The sequence below is a fragment of the Colius striatus genome, chromosome 2, assembly GCF_028858725.1.
Source record: "Colius striatus isolate bColStr4 chromosome 2, bColStr4.1.hap1, whole genome shotgun sequence".
Classification (NCBI taxonomy): domain Eukaryota; kingdom Metazoa; phylum Chordata; class Aves; order Coliiformes; family Coliidae; genus Colius; species Colius striatus.
The window spans coordinates 99,350,885-99,374,672 of NC_084760.1; the positions used below are offsets into that span (position 1 = coordinate 99,350,885).

A 23,788-nucleotide genomic window follows, 5' to 3' on the forward strand; every position below is an offset into this window, starting at 1 on the left:
CTCATGTACATTTCCTAAGTCTGGATCCTTCAGTCTGTTAGTACTCTTAGTATGGTCCATCTGTACATGTGAGGAAAGGATCTTTGGCTTTCATCGGATATTAATTGGGAGTTCTCCATTTATCTTTAAAAATTTCAACTTAGGCTGTGTAATATCTAATTTCAGGTGGTTTCTGTTGGAGAGTTTGTCTTGAACCCTGGTTTTGGGCTTTTTTTTAAGCCCTTCTCCAATTTATTTTTTCTGTTAAGTTTACTGGGAGGAGAAGCAGCCATGGTCTTTATTTATTTAGTTACTTTGTGTTACAGCAAATATTATTCTAGTTTTTAAAAGTATATTTCAGAGTGCAGGTTCAGAATACACTGTATGTGTCATATGCACCCTGCAACAGTTTTTTTGTTTATTCTTATCTTAAACAGAGACATTGGAGGAGAGTAAATGCCACTCCAGTCTTCAAAAAAGGATAAGAGGAAGGAGCTGGGTGACTACAGGCTGATCAGCCTCACCTCCATCCCTGGAAAAGTGATGGAACAACTCATCCTGGGTGCTGTTTCCAGGCATTTAAAGGACAAGAAGGTCATTAGGAGCAGTCAATATGGCTTTGTCAAGGGGAAGTCATGTTTGACCAACTTGATAGTCTTTTCTGAAGATGTAACCAGGTGGATAGATAGTGGTAGTGTAAGGTATGAGGTTTATCTGGATTTGAGTAAAGCATTTGACACCATCTCCCACAGCATCCTCAAAGCAAAACTGAGACAGTGTGGGCTGGATGATCAGGTAGTGAGGTGGATTTTCAACTGGTTGAAGGGAAGAAGGCAGAGCTGTGATCAATTGGGCAGGATCTAGCTGGAGATCTGTATCTAGTGGAGTCCCTCAGGGGCTGGTGCTGGGACTGGTACTGTTCAATATATTCATTAATGACCTTGCTGAGGGAACAGAGGGTGCTGTCAGCAAGTTTGCTGATGATACTAAACTGGGGGGAATGGTTGACACATCAGAAGGCTGTGCTGCCATTCAACGAGACCTGGAAAGGCTGGAGGGTTGGGCAGGGAGAAATGTAATGAAATTCAACAAGGGCAAGTGTAGTCTTGCATCTGGGAAACAATAACCCCAGGTACCAGTACAGGTTGGGGAATGAACTATTAGAGAGTAGTGTAGGGGAAAGGGACCTGGGGGTCCTGGTGGGCAGCAGCATGAGCCAGCAATGTACCCTCATGGCCAAGAAGGCCAATGGCATCCTGGGGTGTATTAGAAGGGCTGTGGGCAGTAGGTCGAGAGAGGTTGACCTCACTCTGTACTCTGCCCTCATGAGACCACATCTGGAATATTGTGTCCAGTTCTAGGCCCCTCAGTTCAAGAAGGACAGAGAGCTGCTGGAGAGAGTACAGCGCAGGGCCACCAAGATGATGGAGTGTAGCATCTCTGTTATGATGAAAGGCTGAGGGAGCTGGGGGTCTTCAACTTGGAGGAGACTGAGGAGTGATCTCATTAATGTTTACAAATATGTAAAGGGCAGGTGTAAGGCTGTTGTCAATGCTGTCTAATTATAGGGCAAGGGGCAATGGGTACAAGCTGGAACACAAGAGGTTCCAAAGAAATATAAGAATTTCTTCATTGTGAGGGTGATGGAGCACTGGAACAGGCTGCCCAGATGGGTTGTTTAGTCTCCTTCTGTGGGGACATTCAAAACCCACCTGGATGAGTTCCTGTGTGACCTACTCCAGATGGTCCTGCTCTGGCAGGGGGGTTGGAGTAGATGATCTTTTGAGGTCCCTTCCGACCCTTAAGATTCTGTCATTTGGTGGCTTTCTTTTTCCATTGGGTTCCCCAGAAGTTGAAATTGCTCAGAGAGATGATAAATAATTTACAGCCCTGAATTTCTAAGTGCAATGAATTTTTCACGTTGTAGGTTGATCTGACATTTGTATGTTTATAAATATAACTATGACTGTTCCAATTTAATCTAATTTACTTTTTGGCTTGCATTTTTTTTGTTAAAGTCATTGGGGGAAAATGGATATTGTCTCAGTAGCTGAAAAATCATGTTAATGTATTTGGAGCTTCTTATCTATTTTTTCTTGAAACAAATTTAAGTTTCATGTCTTGAAGCATACCATGGGAATGGAACTGTAGTAGCATTTGCTATTCAGATACTTATCCCTATGTTTTAGTATTACATGCTTATATATTTTGTTTTATTTCTGTATTTGTACCCTTTGTTGTGTACATTTTAGCAACTCAGTTGCTTTTCCTTGTTACAGTTGGAAGTTTACACTCTGCAAGATCTCTGTTGGTCTGCTGCACAACAGGGGAAGAGCAATGTCCTGGCACTGATGGTTGGTTTTCCTTCTGTATTTAATCCCTAATCACCTGGCTAGAAGAGGAGCAGCAAAGCAAGGAGAACACTTATTTCCGTGGCTGTCTCTTGCCAGGGATGTATGAGACTTACTCCTTAGCCTGGGCATGCTCTTCATATTACAGTCTAAGCTTTAGCAGCAAAGGTTAGCTTTTGCTGTGATGTTCACAATAAATTGTCAATACATTTTTTCTATAGTGTCCTGATATAAGAAAAAGGGTAATGGACAGAAGCTGGAGCACAAAAAGTTTCCCTTAAATTTAAGGAGAAACTTCTTTCCTGTGAGGATGCCCTGGCACAGGCTGCCCAGGGAGGTTGTGGAGTCTCCTTCTATAGAGGTTTTCCAAACCCTGCTGGACACGTTCCTGTGTGACCTGATCAAGGTGAACCTCCTTTAGCAGGAGGTTGTACTGGATAATCTCTAGAGGTCCAATCCAACCCCTACCATTCTGTGATTATGTAGTGATTTTTTTTTTTTGGAGGGAGAGGAAAGAACAAAATCCTGAGTGTAAGAATTTTACAGAGTCGTAGCCTGTGTAATCTTCTTGGAAGGTTATTACAGAGCAGGTATATTTAATGGTGACTGCGTATCCTTGTTTGTGAAAGCACTACCTGCATAATGGGATAGGAAGACTGTGATAAATCTACTACCATAAGTAGGCACTCATATACTGCTTATTATTGTACTGAGCGGGATGTACACCCACAGTGTATTGAAAGCTGGACGATTACCTGGAAGATTATCCTCTGCGTTAATAAAGATGTTGGTGTCTAGGTAGGATTTTATTGCATCTGTGATGCAAAGGGTTCTGGGACCTATTCTGAACTTGTCTGATTGCTGTTTAAAGCTCAAGTGGCTTACACAGGTAGGAATGTGTAGGACTGCTAAAAGCCTTTGTAAAAGCCTTTGTCAGCACAAAGCACTTAGCCTGAAAAACTGTGTCAGAGCACCTAACTCTTTACCAGGCTTAGGACAGGGCACAGGAAGAAACAGCAACCATAGCCCTTTGGTATGGTGCAATAGAGGAAGTGTGGGGAGGTAGAAAGGTCAGATAACCACGTGAGCACCCAAGGCCTTTGTACCACTGAGGATTTTACTGCCACAAGGTCACGACAAGACACAAAACTTGGATAGACTGCATCAGCAAATAGTTTTGGCATTGACAAAAGTACCAACCAATTTACTTTTTCTTAGCTATTTATTCTTTTACTCAAGGGAAGGGTTTTAGTGTACCTATAGATAGTTTAGTTTTTCCTGAGACAGTTGCCTCTGCTCCAGGGCTTTTAACCAAGGACCAACACAACTGTAGTGGCAAGGGGCTCCTGGCTTGACAGAGCTTACATCAGGGCAGCACCTTGAAAGCAACTTCAGAAGGTAAACTTTTGTTGCAAACAGAGAGAATTACAGAAGTGATCAGGAGGAGGCTCTGAGGAAGGAAAGGGATAAAGCAGATTGCCACTGTGCTACAGTTATTTTAGCCTGGAAGAGAAGCAGTGATCCAGGCATAGAAGAGTCAGGAGGAGATTATAGAGCCCAGCACTAATGTTAGCCTCTCGAGTATGACCTCCTTTTTAATGAAGCAATAAATGCCAGGTTTTTTTTTTTCCCTTTTTTTTTAGTGCTTTACCAGCATTAGACTGTGGTGAGCTTTAGACACAAGACAGGGACAAAGAACCTGAGAACAAAGTGGGTAATGACAGGTATGACCAGCCAACATAGTTCATGGCAGAGTCCAGACATGCAATTAAACCGAAGTGTGTCTTCGGAGCAGAAATGGAATGATATCGTCATTTAACCTCTGAGAGTCTTCTCGGGCTGTAGCAGCGTCAGCTTATTTATCTGAGTAATTACTAGTAATTAATAAATAAATAATAATAATAATTAATAAAGTCATCAGAATCATTTCACTTTCCATATGAGGTTATGGGTGAAAGGCATGTCTGGGTGCTCTTTGGTAGTCAGAAAGGAAAGTGTGCCAAGGACAAGGAGCTCGAGCTGTGTGCAGCAGGCAAAGAAAGCTCCTCAGCCTCTGGATCACACTAAGATTCATTAGTTTTTGAAGAAAAGCTGAAAAATGTAATTATGTTGGGGAAGGGGGGGTTCAGCTGTAAGTCTGCATGCTTGCAGTATAGTGAGCAGCTCAAAATTACAGCCTGTAAATAGATGTACATATTTAACCTCTTGGGAGGACTGTAGCTCCCTGCTGTAGTACAATAAGAATAGTAATACTTACCATTTAGATTGTGCTTTCTATTTCCAGAGCCGTGCCAGCGTTAGGTATTTTAATGTAAAGCAGGCGAGTAATCTGTGAACCGGATTTTAAGCTTTTCGATTTCAGGGGGAGGCAATGTTATTTTGCATACATATTCCCCTGAATTAAAGAAGGTTCAGATCCTTCTGCTCTGGCAGTGGGGTCATGGCGTCTTTCAGCCTTCTCTCAGGAGACTCTCATGCGGGAGCTGATTTCTTCACAGATCTGACCACTGTAGCCCTCAGTAATTATAGCAGCGTTGAAATTCCGAGCTAAAAACAGAAGTGCAGCATGTGCCTATTCCCCATGTGATTCAGAAAGCAGGAAATTGAAAGAGCCTGACTGAGAGGAGAGGGAGTGCAAAGCAATAGACACATCTAATATTTCTCTCCAACCTGCTACGCCTGGGACGCAGGAGCTGTCATCTGCCGGAGCTGATTATGCATGCAGCCAAAGCAGAACCTGATTGGATGTAGTAGGGACCTAAGGCAAGCGGTAGAGAGAGCGGAGAGAGAGTTCCTCTCGCCACAGCGAAATGTAAACACTGGGAAGCGAGAGGGAGTGGAACGCCTTTATGCTCCGAACTGCCAGCAGCAGCCTCCCATGGCTCCGGCAACATCACTCTTGCAGGTCTAGCAGTGCGGGGCTCGATGAAGAAGAGAAGCAGACGCTCCGGAGGATCTCCTGCCTGTGGATATAAATAGTGGGCACTCGGGATGCGCTAAGCTCTCCCCGGCCACGCCGCAGCTCCTTCGTGCGCCGCGCCGCAGCCGGGACGGGGCAATGGACATGAACATGAAGAAGTTCACAGTGCGTCGCTTCTTCTCGGTCTACCTCCGCAAGAAGTCTCGGTCAAAGAGCTCGAGCCTAAGTAGATTCGAGGTAAAAATCACCTTAACTTTGTTAGGTGTAGCAAATAACGTTAGATGCTGGTAGCAGAGACAGAAGAGAATGTCTGTGCTTGCTGACATGATAAATAGTTGAAAGGTAATCTTTCTCTGGAGGTGGTGGAGTTCGCACCTGATGTTCTTTGTTTCAGTGTAATTCGCTTCTTTTTCTCTGTAGTATTCAATACATTGCATAATATATTCAGTGTGTTGCTAAGGATCCTTTTATCAGCCTGGCAGGGGAGGAGCAAGCTGGTTCCAGGACATCATGAAGTTGTAGGAAATAATTATGGATCCACATTAATTAGCACAAATGGTACCATACTTTGCAATAATCTCATATTTTAATCTTCCTGCCCTACCCACATACTATTCTTTCACAGTGCCAAGTTTCCAAATAATTAATCAATTTGCTTTTTATATACATAGTATGTTAGTGATTTTCTTGCTTATTTGTCCATAGGTACTCAGGACTGCACAGGCTTTTTTGCATTTATCTTCTCCCCTATGCATCCTGGGTTTTGGTTTTTTATTCAGTTTGTTTCGATTCTTGGTTTTGATTTTTCATTTTTTTTCCTATTTTGTTGTAAGGAGAAGTTATTCTTCAGGAGGTGGGGACGATGTCAAACCTACAATGATTTAGCAGTGAGGGGAGATGAAGGCAGTTTGAGTCAGAGGTATTATCAGATAGGAATGTGTGAATGGGTTAGAACCAGGATTTCTGCTTCCCTTCCTCAAACCATTGTTCTTCAGCCCTATATTTGGAGCTGTGAATAGTCGGCAGGATGTGAGATCAATTGAATAGATGTCAGTATATTTATATTGTTCATTTAATCATTGCAGATGATCTGCAACCTCTGCATTAAAATAGAGGTAGATGGGGCCTGATTCCCTGCTGTCTCACATTTGTTTTGTGCTGCTGTACTTCAATTGACCTCCGATGAGTTACTCTGATTTGCACCAGTGTTTCAAGGAGGAGGATTAGTCTCATGCTATGTGAATACATCTTAAAAGGTTATTCCCTTGATGTTCTATTTAAAGTACCAGGTAACTGTTTGAACATAAAGTTCTTCATGTGTCATTGCTTAAATAGGACACGCACAAAATGAGAGTTTTTGGCTGCTCTGTTCTGATGATTTTTTTTTAACCCTTTAAAATCAACTTTCTTGAAAAAGATCATATAAGGTAACTAGTTTTATTTTACTCATCAGGTAGTTACACTATGCATTCAAAACTAATAAATGAAAGTTGTTAAAGCTTCTTCCTTGCACCAGCCCTGACCCCATAGAACTGAGAAGAGAGGGAAGGGAAACCTTTTTATTCCCTGTTGTGAACCCAGAATCGCAAAGGCTAAGCTGAAAGAGATGTTCCTTGTAACACACTGTAAATTCGCTGAGCCTCATGCACTGTCAGAGCTGAAAAAAGTAGACTCAGAGTTACAGGAAAGGGTTCTGAAACAATCAAATCTCTTCATAGGCTGCCGGTGTCAGTGCACAATCTTAGGAAGGATGGTGATTTTGAGACAGCAGAGCCCCAACTATTCCTTTGACAGTGCCATAGAAACAGATTCCACCATACTAATTATTTAACTTGATATTCTGTCAGGAATGACCAGTACAACTCAGCATTTGTAACAGGCCAGACCATCACTTCATTTAAAAAAATAATTAAAAAGAAGTCTTTACACCTGCTTTGATTGTATTATGTTAAATTTACTGCAATTTTTCAGTATTTGTGGAATAATTGTCCCTTATGTGAGTTGTCTTGAAATGTGGGTTGGATTTTTTTCCACCCTCATTTTAAGTTATTTGCTTCAAGAAGTAGTCTGATATGTATCCTATTGCACATGGAAGTTCAGAGCATTTAGTTCACTTCCCTCCTGTCTCCCTTGACTTGGCAGTAATAAGCAACTTTATGCAAAGTGACTCAGTATTACAATGTAACAGGGAATAGGGGTTGTTCCAACTGGGAAGAAAAAATGATTCATAAAATCTGTTCTGCTGTTTAAGTGTGAAAATCACCAGAGTTGTTCCCTTTTAGAGGGGGGAAAAAACCAAAGGTGAGCATCAAACCCCCTCTGTGATTTCCATCCTTGAGCACCTCTGTGTATAAATTTGCAATTGCAGGCTAATGAGCGTTATTCAAGGAAGCCTGTTGGTAGCTGGACTTTTAGAAGTCAGAATTTTCTGCATCCTAATAGTTAGATACTTTTTAAGAGGCAGTAAAAAGGTACAGGTTATTACATCATGGAATGAATAAAAGTAAAATAAAGGGAAGAAATATGGACTAAACACACGTGGCTTTACTTTGCTTAGTGTGTGTGTGTTAACTAATGTACTTGACAGAAGTACATGTTGCTAGATGTCATCTGAAATTTGGAAGGGGACTGTTGTCCCTAGGTTGTTTGGGGCTTTTTCTTGCTGTGTTTGACGGTATGGGAAACAGAGTTGAAGGGTTTTAGATAGATACTCTTGGATTTAAGCATTTGATATCTTTGAAATGTCACTATTACAGAAGATTCAAAATAATACAATGTTAGTTATTAATAACATATAATTACTTTTTTCTACTATGGTGTTCTGCTGCGCTTTGAATTCATTTGCAATGATCTTCATAATTTATAAAGAAAGGATATAGGTGCAGAAAATTACTTAGCAAATCACTGCTTGTAACTTGACCTTTACTTAATCATTTCATATGTCAATACCATTACTATAGCTGAGACAACAAGATCATTGCCTTATGCAGATAGCTGGCTTTCACACTTTATCCCACTAAAGGAGGCAGAGCACACTCTGGTAAATGAGATATTAAAGAGGCTTTGTTTCATCTTCGCTAAAATGTGTGCCCTTTTTATTATTCTGGGAAAACCTGGCTGAAATGTGAAGTTATTTGGCTACACATTCAGGTTTTCAGTTTATATTATTTTTCAGTATGTCCTGCATTGCCCTTCATTTATAAGGTATCTAGTGATGTCATTTTATTAAATATGGAGAGCCAAGTTTTGCCCTTCTGCATGCACACAGAGTTCTTATTGAAGTCAGCTGAAAATCCAGCTAAGTCAATGGGAACTGCATATGTGTATCTGCGAGGAGGGCTTTGTTTATGGTTCTTGCTGAGTGTTGATGAATATGACTGGGAAACCAACAGGAGAAAGTATGTACAAGGTGGATCTGCTAAAGGCTTTGAGCCCCAGTGGAATGCATCTCATGGCAATGAGCAATATCCCTCGATTTATAAATCAAAAGTTAAATATGCCATTCAAATAAGCTAGGAAAGACCTAAGCATGCAAAGAATTTGATTCTATTTTTTCCATAAAGGAAAGACAGAAGCCTCTCTTGAGTTGTTTTAGGGTTTTGGTTTGGGGTTTATTTTTTGGGTTGGGGTTTTTTTTGTTTGTTTGTTTGAGAAAATGACCAACTAAAACGTTATCCTTGAGTCTTTTTTGGAGCTATTATCTGACTTTTGCATTCCTGGTTTATTTTTAATTCATTATCCTATCCTTTGCTTTTTTTAATTCTTGTTTCGTCTTACTAGTAATTGCGAATCCAAAATCTGATTGATCTATGTATGGGGCTTGCAGGTTGATTGAGAATTCATTTGGGGCCTGGTGCATCTTGGTATAGTCAGTTGTGAGTGGCAGAATCTCCTGTGGGTGATTCGGGTGTGGGTCCTCTATGGATTCCTGCGCTGGCATGCAGAAAATGGAAGCAAGCCTATGTAGTCTGGTGAGGAATAGTGCAGAAGGTTTGGCGCAGGCTTTGTAATATGTTGTTATGAGAGATTTTTGGTTTTAATCTTAGACTCTGATTCTGATTTCCTACAGGCTGAAGTTACAGCACCCTTAGGAAAGTGGTCAGCAAATGCTGAGCTAGGCTGCCTCTTTTGCACAGTGGGCTGGAGAAATGCTTGTGAACTCTTCTGTTTTTAAGAACAGGTCTGTTCTTTATCAGTAGTATGCACTTTATTCTGTCTTCTCTTTTTTTACTTTTATAGGGAATAACTTGCTAGAGGAACATATTCTTTCTGTCAAAGGTTAGTCACAAAGAGGCAAGTTAAAGAACAGAGATGGGGATTAACAGCCAAAGATCAACTATGCAAGGTGCAAGTTCTGAGGCAGCTTTAGCTTTTATTAAAAAAAAAAAAAAATCCCCTTGGTAATGATCATCTTTGTGATGTATGTTCTTGTTACAGCAAAAGTTACTGACACTATTGTATTCTGATTTCCCCCAGCTGCAGGCAAGACTTCTATGAGGAAATGCTGCAATTTTTAGTCTTGCATCGCTTGCTGGGGGGATGGGAGGCAGGGGAAGGAGAGCAGGAGGAATGTGTAGTCTATCAGACAGGTCACTTAAGGAGCCAGGAGATACATTTTTCAGGCTCATTTTGGTAACGTGCTGTGTCATTACAAATGGTTCAGACCTCTGTGCCCTGCATTTGCCATTTGCAAAATTAAAAATTATGATGACTATTCATGTCCTTTGATACAATTCAATCTATTGACATAGGTTGTGGTGGTAAGAGAGCTTACCCACATCTGAATGCATTCATAATAGAGACATTTTTCCCCAACTCTCCAAATACTTCTGAATTTATCCCAAATACTTGCTTGCACCTCAGTCCTGCTCTGTACTCCTTCCTACAAGGCTCAGAGTAACTGCTGAAAGGGAAAATTAAGCAAGTAGATGTAGGGATAATTTTTCCACAGAAAACTCATAGAAAAATAGGGCTGGGAGTAATCTAAAAAACCTTAATCTGGACTCCCCCTTCATCCTCTTAAGGCAACATCAGCTACATCCAAACCATTCCACCCAAGAAAGATGTATTTCTAACCTCTTCTTAAAAGCCTCCAATGGTAAATGTCCATAACCTCCCCAGGAGGTATATTTTGCAGCATTATCCTTAGCATCAGAGAATTTTTCTAATGTCTAACACAAGTTTTTTTTATGACAATTTAAGCCTGTATCTTCCTGCCCTACCCATTGTAACTGTGAAAAAGAGATTGTTTCCTTTTCTTTGCAGCAGGATTTTTATGCATTTGAAAGCTTTTCAGGTCCCATTTCCTCAGTCTTTGCTCAGGGTGTGAAAAATGACTTTCCTTCTTCTGAAATTTGGGGACTTCAGGAGCACGATCCTGTGCCAGTCTCAGCTTTTCCTTCCCTGTCAAAGATGAATCTGAATTGTCATTTTATGCTCCATTTTCACCGTATAAATACCTGCATGATGCCTTGATCTGATGGCATTTGGTGTCCGGTTCAGAGCTGATGGACCCTATCTATAGAGACTGTTGTCAGATCAATTCTGACACACGTCACACAATTAAACACAGACTCTAGTCACATAGCCAGGGTACACACACAGTTTGGGCACAGAGCAGGGCACTGGTGCTCTCATATGAGATAAAAGGTTTTAATTTAATTGTGGGATAGGTCGTGTCCAATCAGCTGATGAGACATGAACATGTATGCCTTATGACTGGTGTGGTGAGCACATGTTTTGTCATGATCACAAACAAACGATGAAATGAGTGCAGTGGAGAGGCCTCACCAATGTGTCTATGGGCTGGGCAACACCCTGGTTCCCCAAACCTGGGGCGTCTGTGTGTGAGTGTTCAGGAGGGCGAGAGCTGAACCTGTTAGGACTCGTTAGGACTCGTTAGGACTCGTTAGGACCTGTGGGCAGCTGAGACCTTCCTAGCATCAGTTTGGAGTAATGGTTTTATGCAAGTGTAAAATGTGTAATTCTATTCAAGGTTTTAGCTCATAACATTGTGGCCTGTGTGACTGTGGCACAAAAAGTCTGTTTTCAGAGGGATGAACTCTCCTGCACTTATTGTCAGAAACATTTGATTAATCCATTTTTCTGCCAGCCTCAGGAGAGGACTCCTCTTGTATGTGCTTTTTGCATTTGTGTCCTCACAGATAACTAGAACTGTTTCTAAAGGTAGACAGAAATCAAAACAACAAAAACTTTCCTTATGTTGATTTACCAGTTACTCAAGTAGAAATACTCCTCAACTAAATATTTTATAGTTGGTTCCTTTTGTTCACTTAACAAGACTTATAGTCACAGTCATGCAATGATTCTGTAAAAGTATTTGCTGTTAAGAAAGACTCAAAGTACTGCAGAGAAGCAGCAATTAGTTCTTCACTCAGGACACACACTCTCTATATGTATGTGATGCCATGAGCTCTTACATGGCACAGTTATTCTTCCTGGAGAACAAAGCCTCAGGAAACAGAAAAGAATGAGCAGACCATTGAATCTGCCTTGAGAATAGCTTCCTGACTGATGATGTGTAAGGAAGTGAGCGATACATTTATTCAAGGTCCTCTCAGCATAGCTAGCATTCACACACAGGGATCTGCTTCCCAGACAAACAGTTTGGGATACAGGTTCCCTCAGCTGGTGTGTATATGGTCATAGTGCAGCCACAGCATGGCTTTGGAAGACTCTGAAGGAAGCAGCCGTTCTTTAGCTGTGAAATCTCTTCTGCTACTTCTAGATGTGCTGCCAATATCAGTATTTCAGCAGAGCTGCTTTTACTGTGGGATGTGGGAGAGCCTAGAGCTGTCATCTAGCTGAGCACCAGGAGTTCAAGTATACCAGAAGTGCAAAACATTGAGACTGCAGAAGACAAAACTGCAATCTTTCCAGTGAGGAAAAGCCTTTTTCTCAAATTGCAGTGATATCATTAGGCATTGTGTAGCAGTGCATGGTAAAGCAAGGGAGACAGGCCACTAGCATGCTTTCAGATGATAAGTAATGATAGTAATTGGCTAAAAGCCAGATATCTCATGAAAACTAAGTAAATGAGCTCATATAAACTCCAGGTGTAATTAAAGGGTGTCACGCCTCTTTCCTGCAGGGCCAAATTTGGACCTGTGCATGACTGGAAGAAGGCAGTAAATGATTCTCTTCAAGAGTTGTTACGAGAAAACTGAGGGCTTTGCAAGGGGGAAAACTCAATGTGTGGTTTCTATCTATAAAATTCACCTCTAGCAGTTATTAAACAACAGAGGCTACCCTGTCCTGCGTGTTCTCTGAAGTACCACCCTCCAGACCAGTTTTGTGACACACTCTTGTGTTGCCTAACAGGCCAATGTCAGCTCAGTGCTGCAAGATGGGGCTTCATTCGGGATATCTGAGTGCTGGGTGGGTGGAGACAGCTTCTGCTATATGTTATGAGCAGAAAGTACTGGTGAGCTGAGAGTGATGGTGAGCAGGGTAAGAGATTTTTTTTTTTTTCTCATGTAAACAAGGGAAATATGTTTTATGCACATGTATATATGTTCAAGGTCTGGGGTTTTATGTTGTACTTTTTAAGTTCTGTAAACTCAATAAGGAGAAAACAGGTATGATTAGATATTTTCTAATATCTGCATGGAAATTTAGTTTGAAAGTACAGAAGTTAATAGAGGCTGCTGTTTCTACTACAAAAAAATGAAATAATAATAATGAAATATCATTTAAAAAGTACACTTCCAATGTTAGAGGTTGACCACGAAAACTACAAAGCAAACTTAAATTTGTGCTGAATTTGTAAGTATTTTTTGTCCTTACTTACAACACCGGGCCTTAGATATCTCCATATACAAATTAGCACAAGGATGTATTCCAGACTCAAATCTTTACCATGTCCCTAGGAGAGGAGGAATCCGGTAATTCCTTCAGCTAGCAGTGTGGCACAGGCTGCTGTATGCCTTAAAGAGTGAATGAGCTAGGTGGTGGTGGTAACTGTTGAAAAATCTTTGAAGAAGTTCAAACTTATTAGTTTGAAATATCTGGACATTGTAGAAAGTGGTTTGGGATTGATCCTTTTTTTTGGGGGGTGGTAAAGGTCTGAAGAAATAGGGTGTATTCTTGGTGTTTGTCAAGTCTGACCACCGCAGAAGTCAGTACCTTGGTCTTGTGTTCGGATAGAGGACCAACTGTGCTAGTAATTGATCTGTATTGTGAGCAGCACTGATGAAAGTTATGAAAGAAAATCTCCATCATATATGCTTATATGAGCCATTTTCCTGACAAATCAGCAAAAGACTTGGGCAGATATTTGGTGTTTTGGTCAGAGGGAAAGAGTATTTACTTTTAGTGGAATTTTCTGTTTCGCTAGTGAGTAATAAAGAAAATTGTGCAGCAGTTCAACTTTGTCTTCTCCACTTCCACATTGAGGGCAACTATTAGACAGGTCCAGTGACTCTGGCAGATATCTTTGCCTTGTAACTTCTGCGTCAGCACATCTCCACACCAGTCTTTCCTGTATGAGGCACTCTGTGTCTGTGACTAGAAAATGCCTGGGACAGCAATTAAATGTTATAGTTGCATTAAAGTCATCTGCCTAAATATCTTAAACCCTGCTGGATCTGCTGCTAGTCTGCACAGACTGTACCCACTTTATTCCTATATAATGAAGCGTTGCAATTATTACTATACTATAATCTGAAAGCAAGGCTTTCTATTAGATTGTTTCCCTGACACAGCTCAAGTCCATTTCATATCACGGAATTCGAATTTTTGCTTTCTAAATGTGTGCAGGTGTTAAATAGTACATACTTCAAAAGTTTTTTAGTAACATTTTATGTTGAAAAGACTTGAAGCTTTTCCCTGGCAAGTAAAAATCACAAATTTTCTCTTTTGAAAGGAACTAATTAACATTTTATTAAATAAGTACTATCAAGATAACTAAACCAAGTGTTTTCAAAAGGTGAATTTTTTTTCCATGTGATGGGAATACAAAGTAATTTTAAAGTGTTGCTGTTTCACGTCTGGTTTCAAACACATTGCAGCTCCTCAGTTTGGAAGAACATATGCCCCTCTGGAGCACAGAATGTATCTGTGTTTTCCAGATTCCCCCACCCTTGGGAGTTACCCTCTCCTTTGTATGCAGTAACTAGTGAAAACAGGTACAAAAAGAGGAAAGGAAAGTGTGGTAGTTAATTTGTCTCTTACTTCTGCATTCGGTCAGTTCTCTTCAACTTCTCCTTCCAAAGGAGGATCATGTGTTTAGGCTTTCTGAGAAGTGGGTGGAAGTGTCACTTGTACTCACAACAGAAAAAGCACTGTGTGGTGTAAAGGCAGGAAAGCCCCCACTGAAGCAAGCATCAGCTAATCTCTCTCAGTCTTTCCAGAATTGCAGAGTTGTCCATATTTATGATGCCTGCCAGCCTAAGGTAATAAAACTGTTTCATTTTCATTATTGAAGCCTTCTTTGTCCTTGAAAAGGTTTTAGCAGCTGTGAAGAAGAAAATGTGTAAAGCAGAGGTTGGGTCAAACTAAGCTTGAGAGGAAGCAAGGGGAAACTTTCTTCTTTGAAGACTTTCAATGTACGTTATCCACATGTCAGCAGCTTTTATGTCATAAGAGTGTGCACTTTTAGGGCACTGACTTGGTTCTGAAAAAAGTTTCACATACCATGTTAACTGCAAACTGATATGAGAAAAAAAAGAAAAAAAAGTCACCAGTGTTACCAAAGCTGGAGAGAAACTACAGTTTCCCATAGTCTGTTACTGGAGGTTTTTTTGCCCAGGAATTTCAACTTTTTTTTTTAAAGAATCTTTACTCAAAAACATACTTGAAATGCACTTACTTTTCCCTTTTTTTCCACATTTTTCTGGAAAAGCTTGTCACATCATAATATATAGAGTGACAGTGCTGGTAAGAATAGTGGGCAGCAGAATTAGTATGCCTGCAGAGTAAGTATTCATAATATCTACTTGCCAACTTCCCTCTGTTCCAGCGGTGCAAATATGGCAGCATTCAGATGTTCTCTTTCCCTTCCTATGGCTGTTCATGCCTTCGATGCTATAGCATCCCTTCTTGCACAGTGGAGAAATTCACTCAGTGTTTACTTTTCTCTGAAAGACCATATGCTGAAAAAAAGAGTCTAATGGCATCTTTTATGTTATGAGGTGAATTTCTAAAAGCCTTCTCAACAACTGGTATTTTGTAATCCAGCAAAGAAATTTCTAATTTTTCCCAGACGGGAAAGTTCATATGGGACATCAGAAGGAATGCCATTCGTGGTTCTTAGGTCTGCTGTTTCCAAAGCATACACCACCTATAGTGATTATCTGCCAAAAGATACTCATTTTCTCCAAACTGTAATTCTTAAAATATTCTCTCCAAACATCAGGATAAAGTTTACATGCCAATCTGCTTTTGAAAACTGGTCACATCATTTGCTTTTGAAAAGATAATTCTGTGAGTGGTTCCAACTACCTGCTCTTCCCCTGCTTCGTTTAAAAGTGTTTTTTCCTTCTGTAACAGGCTTATAAAAGAAGCCAAAAAATTCATTTGAGTTATGTTTGTATTGAAAGAAATACTATGACACGTGAACATTTGTGATGTTCTTGGACACCTTTTCTGTAGGGAAGTTGTTCCTTGGAGTTGCAAGGAAAGTCTTAAGTTCTGATTTGGCATTTCCATCTCATAATGCATATCAAATGAATGGTTTAAAAACGTAGTCTTTTCTATTGCAGACAACCTAGGTAATTTCAAAAACAGAGTTCTTTAAAGAGTCTTATTAATCAAAAAACAGACCATTCCTTTGCGTCCTTTCTTGCCTACTTGTTCTTTCACAGATTAGTTTAGATTTTTTCTCTGCTGCTTCTTTCCTGTTCATCTGTTCTTCCCTGTTGTTCTCTATGTGCACAACCAAGGCAATTATAACCCATGTACAGAGAAGCAGTGACTTACAAAACATTTAAGATACTGTACACGGCAGATCTAAGAGAAAGCTTGCCCTTTGCACCTTTTTAAATTGTTTTGCTGATGTGACCCTCCTGGGACTGATACAGAAATAAGAATAGAGCACTGTCCATGGAGTACCATTATGGTCTGCAAGAACTCATTTATCTTTCTGGTGATCAGAGACCTGTGGCTGTCAGAGACTTTGTATCATCTCTTCAGGGAGGCACATCAACTCCTCATTTTCTAGTTACTGAGAAGTTGTTCTGTCCTCCTGGGATATGATTCTTTACTCTTGTCTTCAGGCTTTCCTTCCTTGTCGTAAATAAAGGTCGAGAATTTGAACACGCTGTGCACTAGCATGTAGTGTCCCATAGCTGGACTGAAGAAATGCTGAGCTCTGTACTCATGGTAACTGTGCCCTTGAGACCAGGCTGTTGACTCGTGGTGTCTACTGAAACTCTCGTTTTGCCTTCTCAGAGGTTTCCCTTTATCCTTCTCCCTTGCTCTGTCATTCATCTGATTCAGCTTTTTAAATTTATGCTTTAGATTCAGACAATGGGAATCACGGGTTTTTGCTTTTCTTGTACTGCCTCTGTTTTGGTGCTTTCCACCCTCAGTTTACCAGAGTAACTCGGGAGTCATCAGTAGAAACAAAGCTTTATTTGAGGAAGTGCTGATTCAGAGGAGACACGGCTCTGAGGCTATGCAACTATCAGATAGCTCCAAAGCAAATCCCAAATACAGAGCTTATGACATATCTCAGAAATGTCTTCCCCGCCTCATATACCTTAGTCCTTACCTATTTCTCTTTAAATGGCTCTGCAGTCCTATTTTCCATACTTCAGATGTCTGAGATCATTTCTCTTTCAGGGAAAGAGCAGCAACAAAACCTCCTAGAGGCCCCTTGCATCACAGGCTCCCAAATGTATTGTTGAGGGTTTCATACCTCTGACTCAACTCTGCTTCTGACTGAGCATGAATGTCTGTCTGGGAATTTAGCTCTTTATAGTACCATTTTCACAGCACCGTACTCTGCTTTTTCAAAGCACCGTTACTATGGCATCTATCATATCCATGTTACCATTTTGCTTTGCATGACAATTTTTTTCCTGTTTTGGCCACGTTTTCACTCTCTGGGTTTTCTTTTGAACTTTGAACCAAATGCCTCAAAGTGGAAATCAGCCGCCAATTTTGGACTATTGTCATTTCCGATATGTGAAGTCATACAAAGCCTGATGGCTTTGTGATGTTTCTGCTTGGTCATCATCTATTTCAACGTACTGAAAGGACTAAACTTGTGTGGTTTTTCATCTTGGGATTTTCTTGACAAATTTGAAACCAGTCTGCATTAACTTAGGCATTTATGATAAAAAGAGCCTTGATTCAAAGCACTTTACCTTGCTAGTTAAGGGCTGCTTCTCCTTTTAAATTTACAATGCTCTAAAGCCTAAACCAATGCAAACCTATGCAGTTGAAAGCAGAAGGAAGAGCAAATCAAGCTGCTCTTTTTTTTCCCTCCTGGAATTTTAAGCAGATCTGAATCAGAAGAAAACTTGCATTGGTTTTGTTGTGACACTTAACACATTACCAAGCTGGTGGTGGTGTTGGTACAGCAGTATTCCTTCTTCCTTAACAGAACATGAGATGTAACAGAATGCATTAACAACTTACTCTAGGTAAATCTCCTGGCCTTCTGTCTGTCTCCTGGTTGATGACCTCCAGTTACCAACAAGGATTACACCAAACAAATGTTGCCTTCTATTTCAGTGTGTCTTAAATTATTTCCAGCTTCTGGGCTAGCACAAAACTGGTTTCCTCATAACTGGACATGTAAAGGAGAGCAATCTCCTCGCCAAGTCTGTGAACCTGGCAAGCTAAATTTTCATGATCTGGAAGTTAAAGTGTAGGATGACAACACGTCTGGATCTGAAATCACAGTATTCTGTGCACTTGACCTCTAAAATTATATTGAAGTTGTTAAATCCACAGTCTCCCTTTTCCTCAGTGTAATTCTAACTGTTATCTTACTGGATATTAGAGAGTGTCTTGTTCTTTCCTCTGAAACTGAAAAGACTTCAAGGTATAGGAGAAAGAGACGGTCGAGTTGTAGGTGGCAGGCACTTTGATACATGTGTATGCACAAGACCATTGTCTCTATTTTCATTAATTGAAATCCAGCTATGCAAATTTTGAGCCGCTGGGGCTGGTTCCCTTGTATGCACACTAAAATGTCAGGGTCTTATATTGTTTCTCATTTATCTTTCTGAATCAGTGATGTGTCAATATGTGTGTGTTTGTAGTGCGGTTGTCTGAATAGGGACTGTTGGTGTGTGAACACAGGAAATCACTGAAAACCTGAATTTTGATTTGGATTCATTTTTAGCTTAGTTTCATAAAGAAATAAGGCTTTATACACACACTTTAATACACCCCAGTGCACCCTGTCTGGCCATTTTCTGTGAAACAACAGAGATAGGCAGAAGAATAATGTTCTTAAACACATAATGTTCCTGTAAGATTCATGAAAATAGGAGGCTAGACAAAGAGACACCACCACTGCTACAAAATTAAGGATTAGGGGAAAAAGTGGAAGCATACTACTCCTTGGCACTAAAGAAGTGAAGTAGAGGCAGATGGTAGGAGAACAAGGGGAAATGAAGTTCATCACTGCACTGTCTACAAAATAGTTTCTATATTTCAATACCAGGAAGCAAACCAGGGTGTTTTTTTTTTGTGAGGAGAGTATTTGGATTTGCTGCAGAAACAAGTAGATCAATCTGTCTACCTGTATAAATACTTGGGCTTTGAAACACTATAGTCGCCATTAATGAGATTATTTATCACAATAGTGCAGGCTTTTACTAATATTTTTTCCACACTATGAAATAGGCTAGCTCTTTTGTTTTAGTAATTCCTACTTCTAATCTAATGGGTGAGGCAGAAGAGGTAACTAGTAGCCGTATTTTGTCCAGGTTACTGAGGTGCTTTTTGTATGAGGGAGGCAACATAGCATGATGCTGGCTGTTTGTCCTCTGTGGAATCTAGTGATCATCTTTGTGTTGAAATATTAAAGATGGCTGTTTGGAGCTCCTTATAATATGGTGCACTGAGGGGAAAAAAGAAGCGTTATACTTTAATTTATGGAGAAAAAACTCCCAGAACTTAACATAAAATGACTGACTTATCAGTAGAATTATATTAACAATTCTATAGATGTTAGTAGAAAGTGCAGACTGCCAAGGTAAGAATTAATCAGAAAAATTATCACAGTACAGTAACTCAGAAGGTTTTAGAATGCTCATTTCAGAATTATAATAGACCATCAGTATTTGCTTGAAACATTCTGTCTTGCTAGCCGATACTGTCTTTGCTGACATGAATAATTAATTTTTCTGGATAAAAGTGGGTGTTTGGACTGTCTAGTAAGAGAGGCTTTGGAGTGTGCAATGAGGAGTCCTCAGGCAGGAATCTTTGGAGTAAGCAAGTCTGAGAATAATGCTGGTTTTTTTACTCAAGCTCTCCTTGAAATAATGTGTTACAATAATTACTAAAAAATTGTGTTGAAAAGGATTATGTACACTATCAAATCACTTAGGTAGTTTGATGTCTCATCTTTTCATACTGAATGGTCAGGTGAGTCAATGTACAAATTTTTGACATTTTCCAATGATTGCAGGATGTGTAAATAGCAAAGCAAGGTTGCTCATGGTGACATCGTGGAGCTGCTAAATTTCTTAGCCAAACCCTGGATATGTACGTGTGCCCCACAACCTGGAATTAAAACTGACCTATTCTCTACAGCCTCCTTACACTTCGCCTCTGAATTATAGATGAGATGCTAATGCATACAGGAGAGAAGGGGAATTGTGTGGGCACATATAACAAATGTTTTACACTAACCAGATTATACATGTCTTTTTGTCAGTCAGTCTGTTGTGTTGTTTGCAATAGAGGGAACAAAGGCAAATAATGCCTACTGGTATTTTGATCTTTTTGAGGAAAGTTTCTGAACAGGATTCAGATTATGCAACATATAAGGAATACGTTGTAATTACAGGCATATTTTGTGTGTTTACTTATATAGCATTTCTATGAATAATGCATGTAATAGCATAAATACAGATAGTATAGCATCTTTGCCGTGGAAAATACTACTAATAGGATTAGAGTTTGATCTCTTAATACCATACACAACCTCTCATTGACTCAGGGTAAAGGTTTGTTTAGTTCTGCTGGACACCAAACAGATTATCAGCTCATGTTTTTGCTGCTAATATTACTTTTGGACTGAAAATTATCACAAAGTTTACTCTTTTTTAAATTCATGGAAAATTCTCCCCAAAATAGTATTGTGTAACTTAGGTTTGAAATTTTTTCTCCCTTTTGGGATCATCAATCCTCTTAAAGCAATTTTCAGGGCATGATTGAACGATTTCTCACCTGTTCCTTCCCCTTTTTTGTCATGATCTAGCCATTTTTCTAGATCATCTCTTTTCCTCACAAGTGAAGGCTTTTTTCCCTTTTGGTCTTTTTCTGCCCCTGAAAAGTGCTGCTAATGAAATAATCTTTTTCCCTGTTGCTTCAGATGCATCCTCTGTTCCACTGCTGAAGCCCATCCTGAAGACTAAGCTAATTGTCTCCCCTTGTTTAAATCACAGAGTCATAGAATGGTAGGAGTTGGAAGGGACCTCTAGGTCCACCTAGATCAAGTCCAGGCAGGTTTTGAAGACCACCGGGGAAGGAGACTCCACAACCCCTCTGGGCAGCCTGTTCCACTGCTCCGTCACCCTCACAGTGAAATAGTTTTTTCATATGTTTAAATGGAACCTTTTGTGTTCCAGCTTCATCCCATTACCCCTTGTCCTATCACTAGATACAACAAAAATAAAGTGATGCCCAAACCTCCTGACATCCACCATTAGATATTTGTAAATATTAATGAGATCCCCCCTCAGTCTCCTTTTCTCTAGACTAAACAGCCCCCGTTCCCACAGCTTTTCCTCATAAAGAATATGCTCCAGTCCCCTGATCATCTTGATGGCCCTGCACTGGACTCTCTCCAGAAGTTCTCTGTCCCTCTTGAGCTGAGGAGCCCAAAACTGGACATAGGACTCCAGATGAGGCCTCACCAGGGCAGAGTAGAGGGGAAGGAGAACCTTACATACATTATAAATATTAGAGACTACTGGGGAGTTCAACATTGATTGGTCCAGAAACACTTAAAAGTGCCTTTAGTATAGGAGTAGTAAGCATGGCTCTCAAGAACTTGGCTGCAGCGCAACAGAAATCATGACAGATAAGAATCAATCCATAGACTCACCATGGTGGGACAGTAAAGAGCAACAATCCAGGGTGCATTATTAGAATACCTTATAAACATTCATTCTTGACACTAACTGAAGCAAAAAAGATCAGTAGAGCATGTCATTCTTCAAGGCCCCTTCCCTGAAACTCCAGTGATCTTTCAGTTGCCTATATTTCTACTCCCTTTGTCCTCCACTCTGGTGTCATAGCAAAGGCTGTGGACACCTTTTGTCCAGGAAATGTCTGCTAGTCCTGCAGATCCACACTCCTATTTAAATCCAAAGTACTGAAAGATATTCTTACCAGGTGTGCACTATCTACTAGTGACAAACATGGATTTTCACCCAGCAAAATGAAACGTGAAATCACTACTTGCATACCTTTTTGGAGTTTTTTCAAAGTTCTGTGATGTTTTACCAAGTCCTCCAGCTTTTGTTTTCATAGTAATACCAGGGAAACAAATGACTTGCACCCAAGGCTCTCTATTAGCTGCCAGTGCATTTACTAGCATAATGTTGAAGATTATCAGAGCTATTCATTCTGTATGATAATCAAAACTGCTTGCACGATTTTAATGGTAAAACTCCAAAGCAGAATTGAAGATGTTTCTTTTGATCCAAATCATAGATTTCTGTGTTCTCCACTGAAAAGGCTCCATTTCATACAGATAAATAGCTCTTAGTTATGGAGAATACCCACGCTATCAAGCTTCTCCAATGTTAATGCATGAGTGTTGTATTTCACAGCCACTTATTATATAAGAAACTTGAAGATGGGAGACACTGTTTGCTGTGCAACTGTCCATTAAACTAGAAAAATACTCCTCGTGGTGTGAACACTGGATTATTGTTCTTTACTGTCCCATCATGGTGAGTCTATGGATTCTCATCTGTCCCGATTTTGGTTGCGCTGCAGCCAAGTTCTTGAGAGCCATGCTTACTACTCCTATACTAAAGGCACTTTTAAGTGTTTCTGGACCAACCAACATTGAACTCCCCAGTAGTCTCTTAAGTACACTTTTCCCAGAGCTTTCATTGTGTATGCAGTCTGAATTCTGTTAGTTTGAGCAAAATGATACAGATATTGTAAAGTTGCCAAACCCAAATTGTTTTATCCTACTTATGGGAAAAAAACCCCACAAAAGCAAGAAGTGTCAAAAGAGAAAAAAGTTTGCATGCATTTCTTTGCCTTTGTTTCTTCCCCTACTTAGGTGTTCTTTGTCTTTGATCAGCCTGCTCTAAGGGGTTTTATGGATTTATATTCAGCTCTGTTTCCGATTAATCTTAGGAAAAAAAGCTCAATCCTGCTCAGTCTTGTATGGCTTCTCATCCCAGTTGCTCTTTTGAAAGGATTTATGCTTTAACCGCATTGTTTCTCTTCCTGACTAGTCATATTCAACAATACCCCTCTCTGGGGGGGTGTATAAACAGGAAAACAACTAAATATAGATCATAGACAGAGAAGGAATAGAATGCAACAGTGTGCATAAAGGGAAGGAGTGCTTAGGCAGATGGTGTAGGGCCTAGAAGAAATCTGGAGAGAGAGTGAAACAGACTTGAGAATGAACAGCAGAGATAGAAAAAAAAGAAAAAAAATATTTATCCACAGCATAACTGGTCTATGAGAGAAAGGAGACAGACAGAACATCCCTCTGTTCACTAGAACAGCCTATAACGAACTGGGTTAACATGACCAGAGCATAAGCGCCAAACCAGACATGAAACCTTGATCACACGCTGGTCAGCAGAACAGTCCTGGGTACCACAGGTAACTCTTCCTGGACAATCTGCTTTGGCAGAGTGGAGGGCTGGGGAGATTAATTTTTTGTATTGAACAGAACATAAACATTAATTAATGGAATGGCAAAAATAGTGAAAAATAGTAAAGTGCTGTTTCAGACATCTTCCTGCCATGGTCTCTTACTGGTTTTAGTTTTATTTTCTTCTGTTTTAACACAAATTGCTGACCCAGAGCAATTAACAGACTCCAATCACTAGACTGGCTTAGAGGAGAAACAGGGACCCTGCATTTCTTCTCTTTTCTGCAGCCCTTACCCCTCCTGCCCAAGCAAGGTAAGATCTGTCTGTGGTAATGTCATGACCCATAGTCATTCATACCCATATGGAAGAGGAGTAAGGGATAGTAGCCCATGTCTCTGACAAGACGTGACACTTTTCTCAGACACATCTTGGATCTTGGCTCCTGGCAGGCAGCTCCTCTTGTGTCTCCTTGTCCAGTCAGCAGATGGGTCTCCTGGTGCTTTTTAGCAGTGAGTCACCCATAATGAGCACCCGTTGCTGCT

The 23,788-nt window shown here is 40.3% G+C and overlaps 1 protein-coding gene across 1 annotated transcript in view; it reads left to right on the top strand.

Moving 5' to 3' along the window:
* The first annotated feature begins 4,963 nt into the window (after positions 1-4,963).
* RPS6KA2 (ribosomal protein S6 kinase A2) overlaps positions 4,964-23,788 on the top strand; it is a 167,860-nt gene continuing 149,035 nt past the window's right edge. Inside the window, exon 1 of the mRNA XM_061990216.1 lies at positions 4,964-5,487. Coding sequence (XP_061846200.1) covers positions 5,389-5,487 — 99 coding nt within the window. The 5' untranslated portion in view covers positions 4,964-5,388. The remainder of the gene's footprint in view (positions 5,488-23,788) is intronic.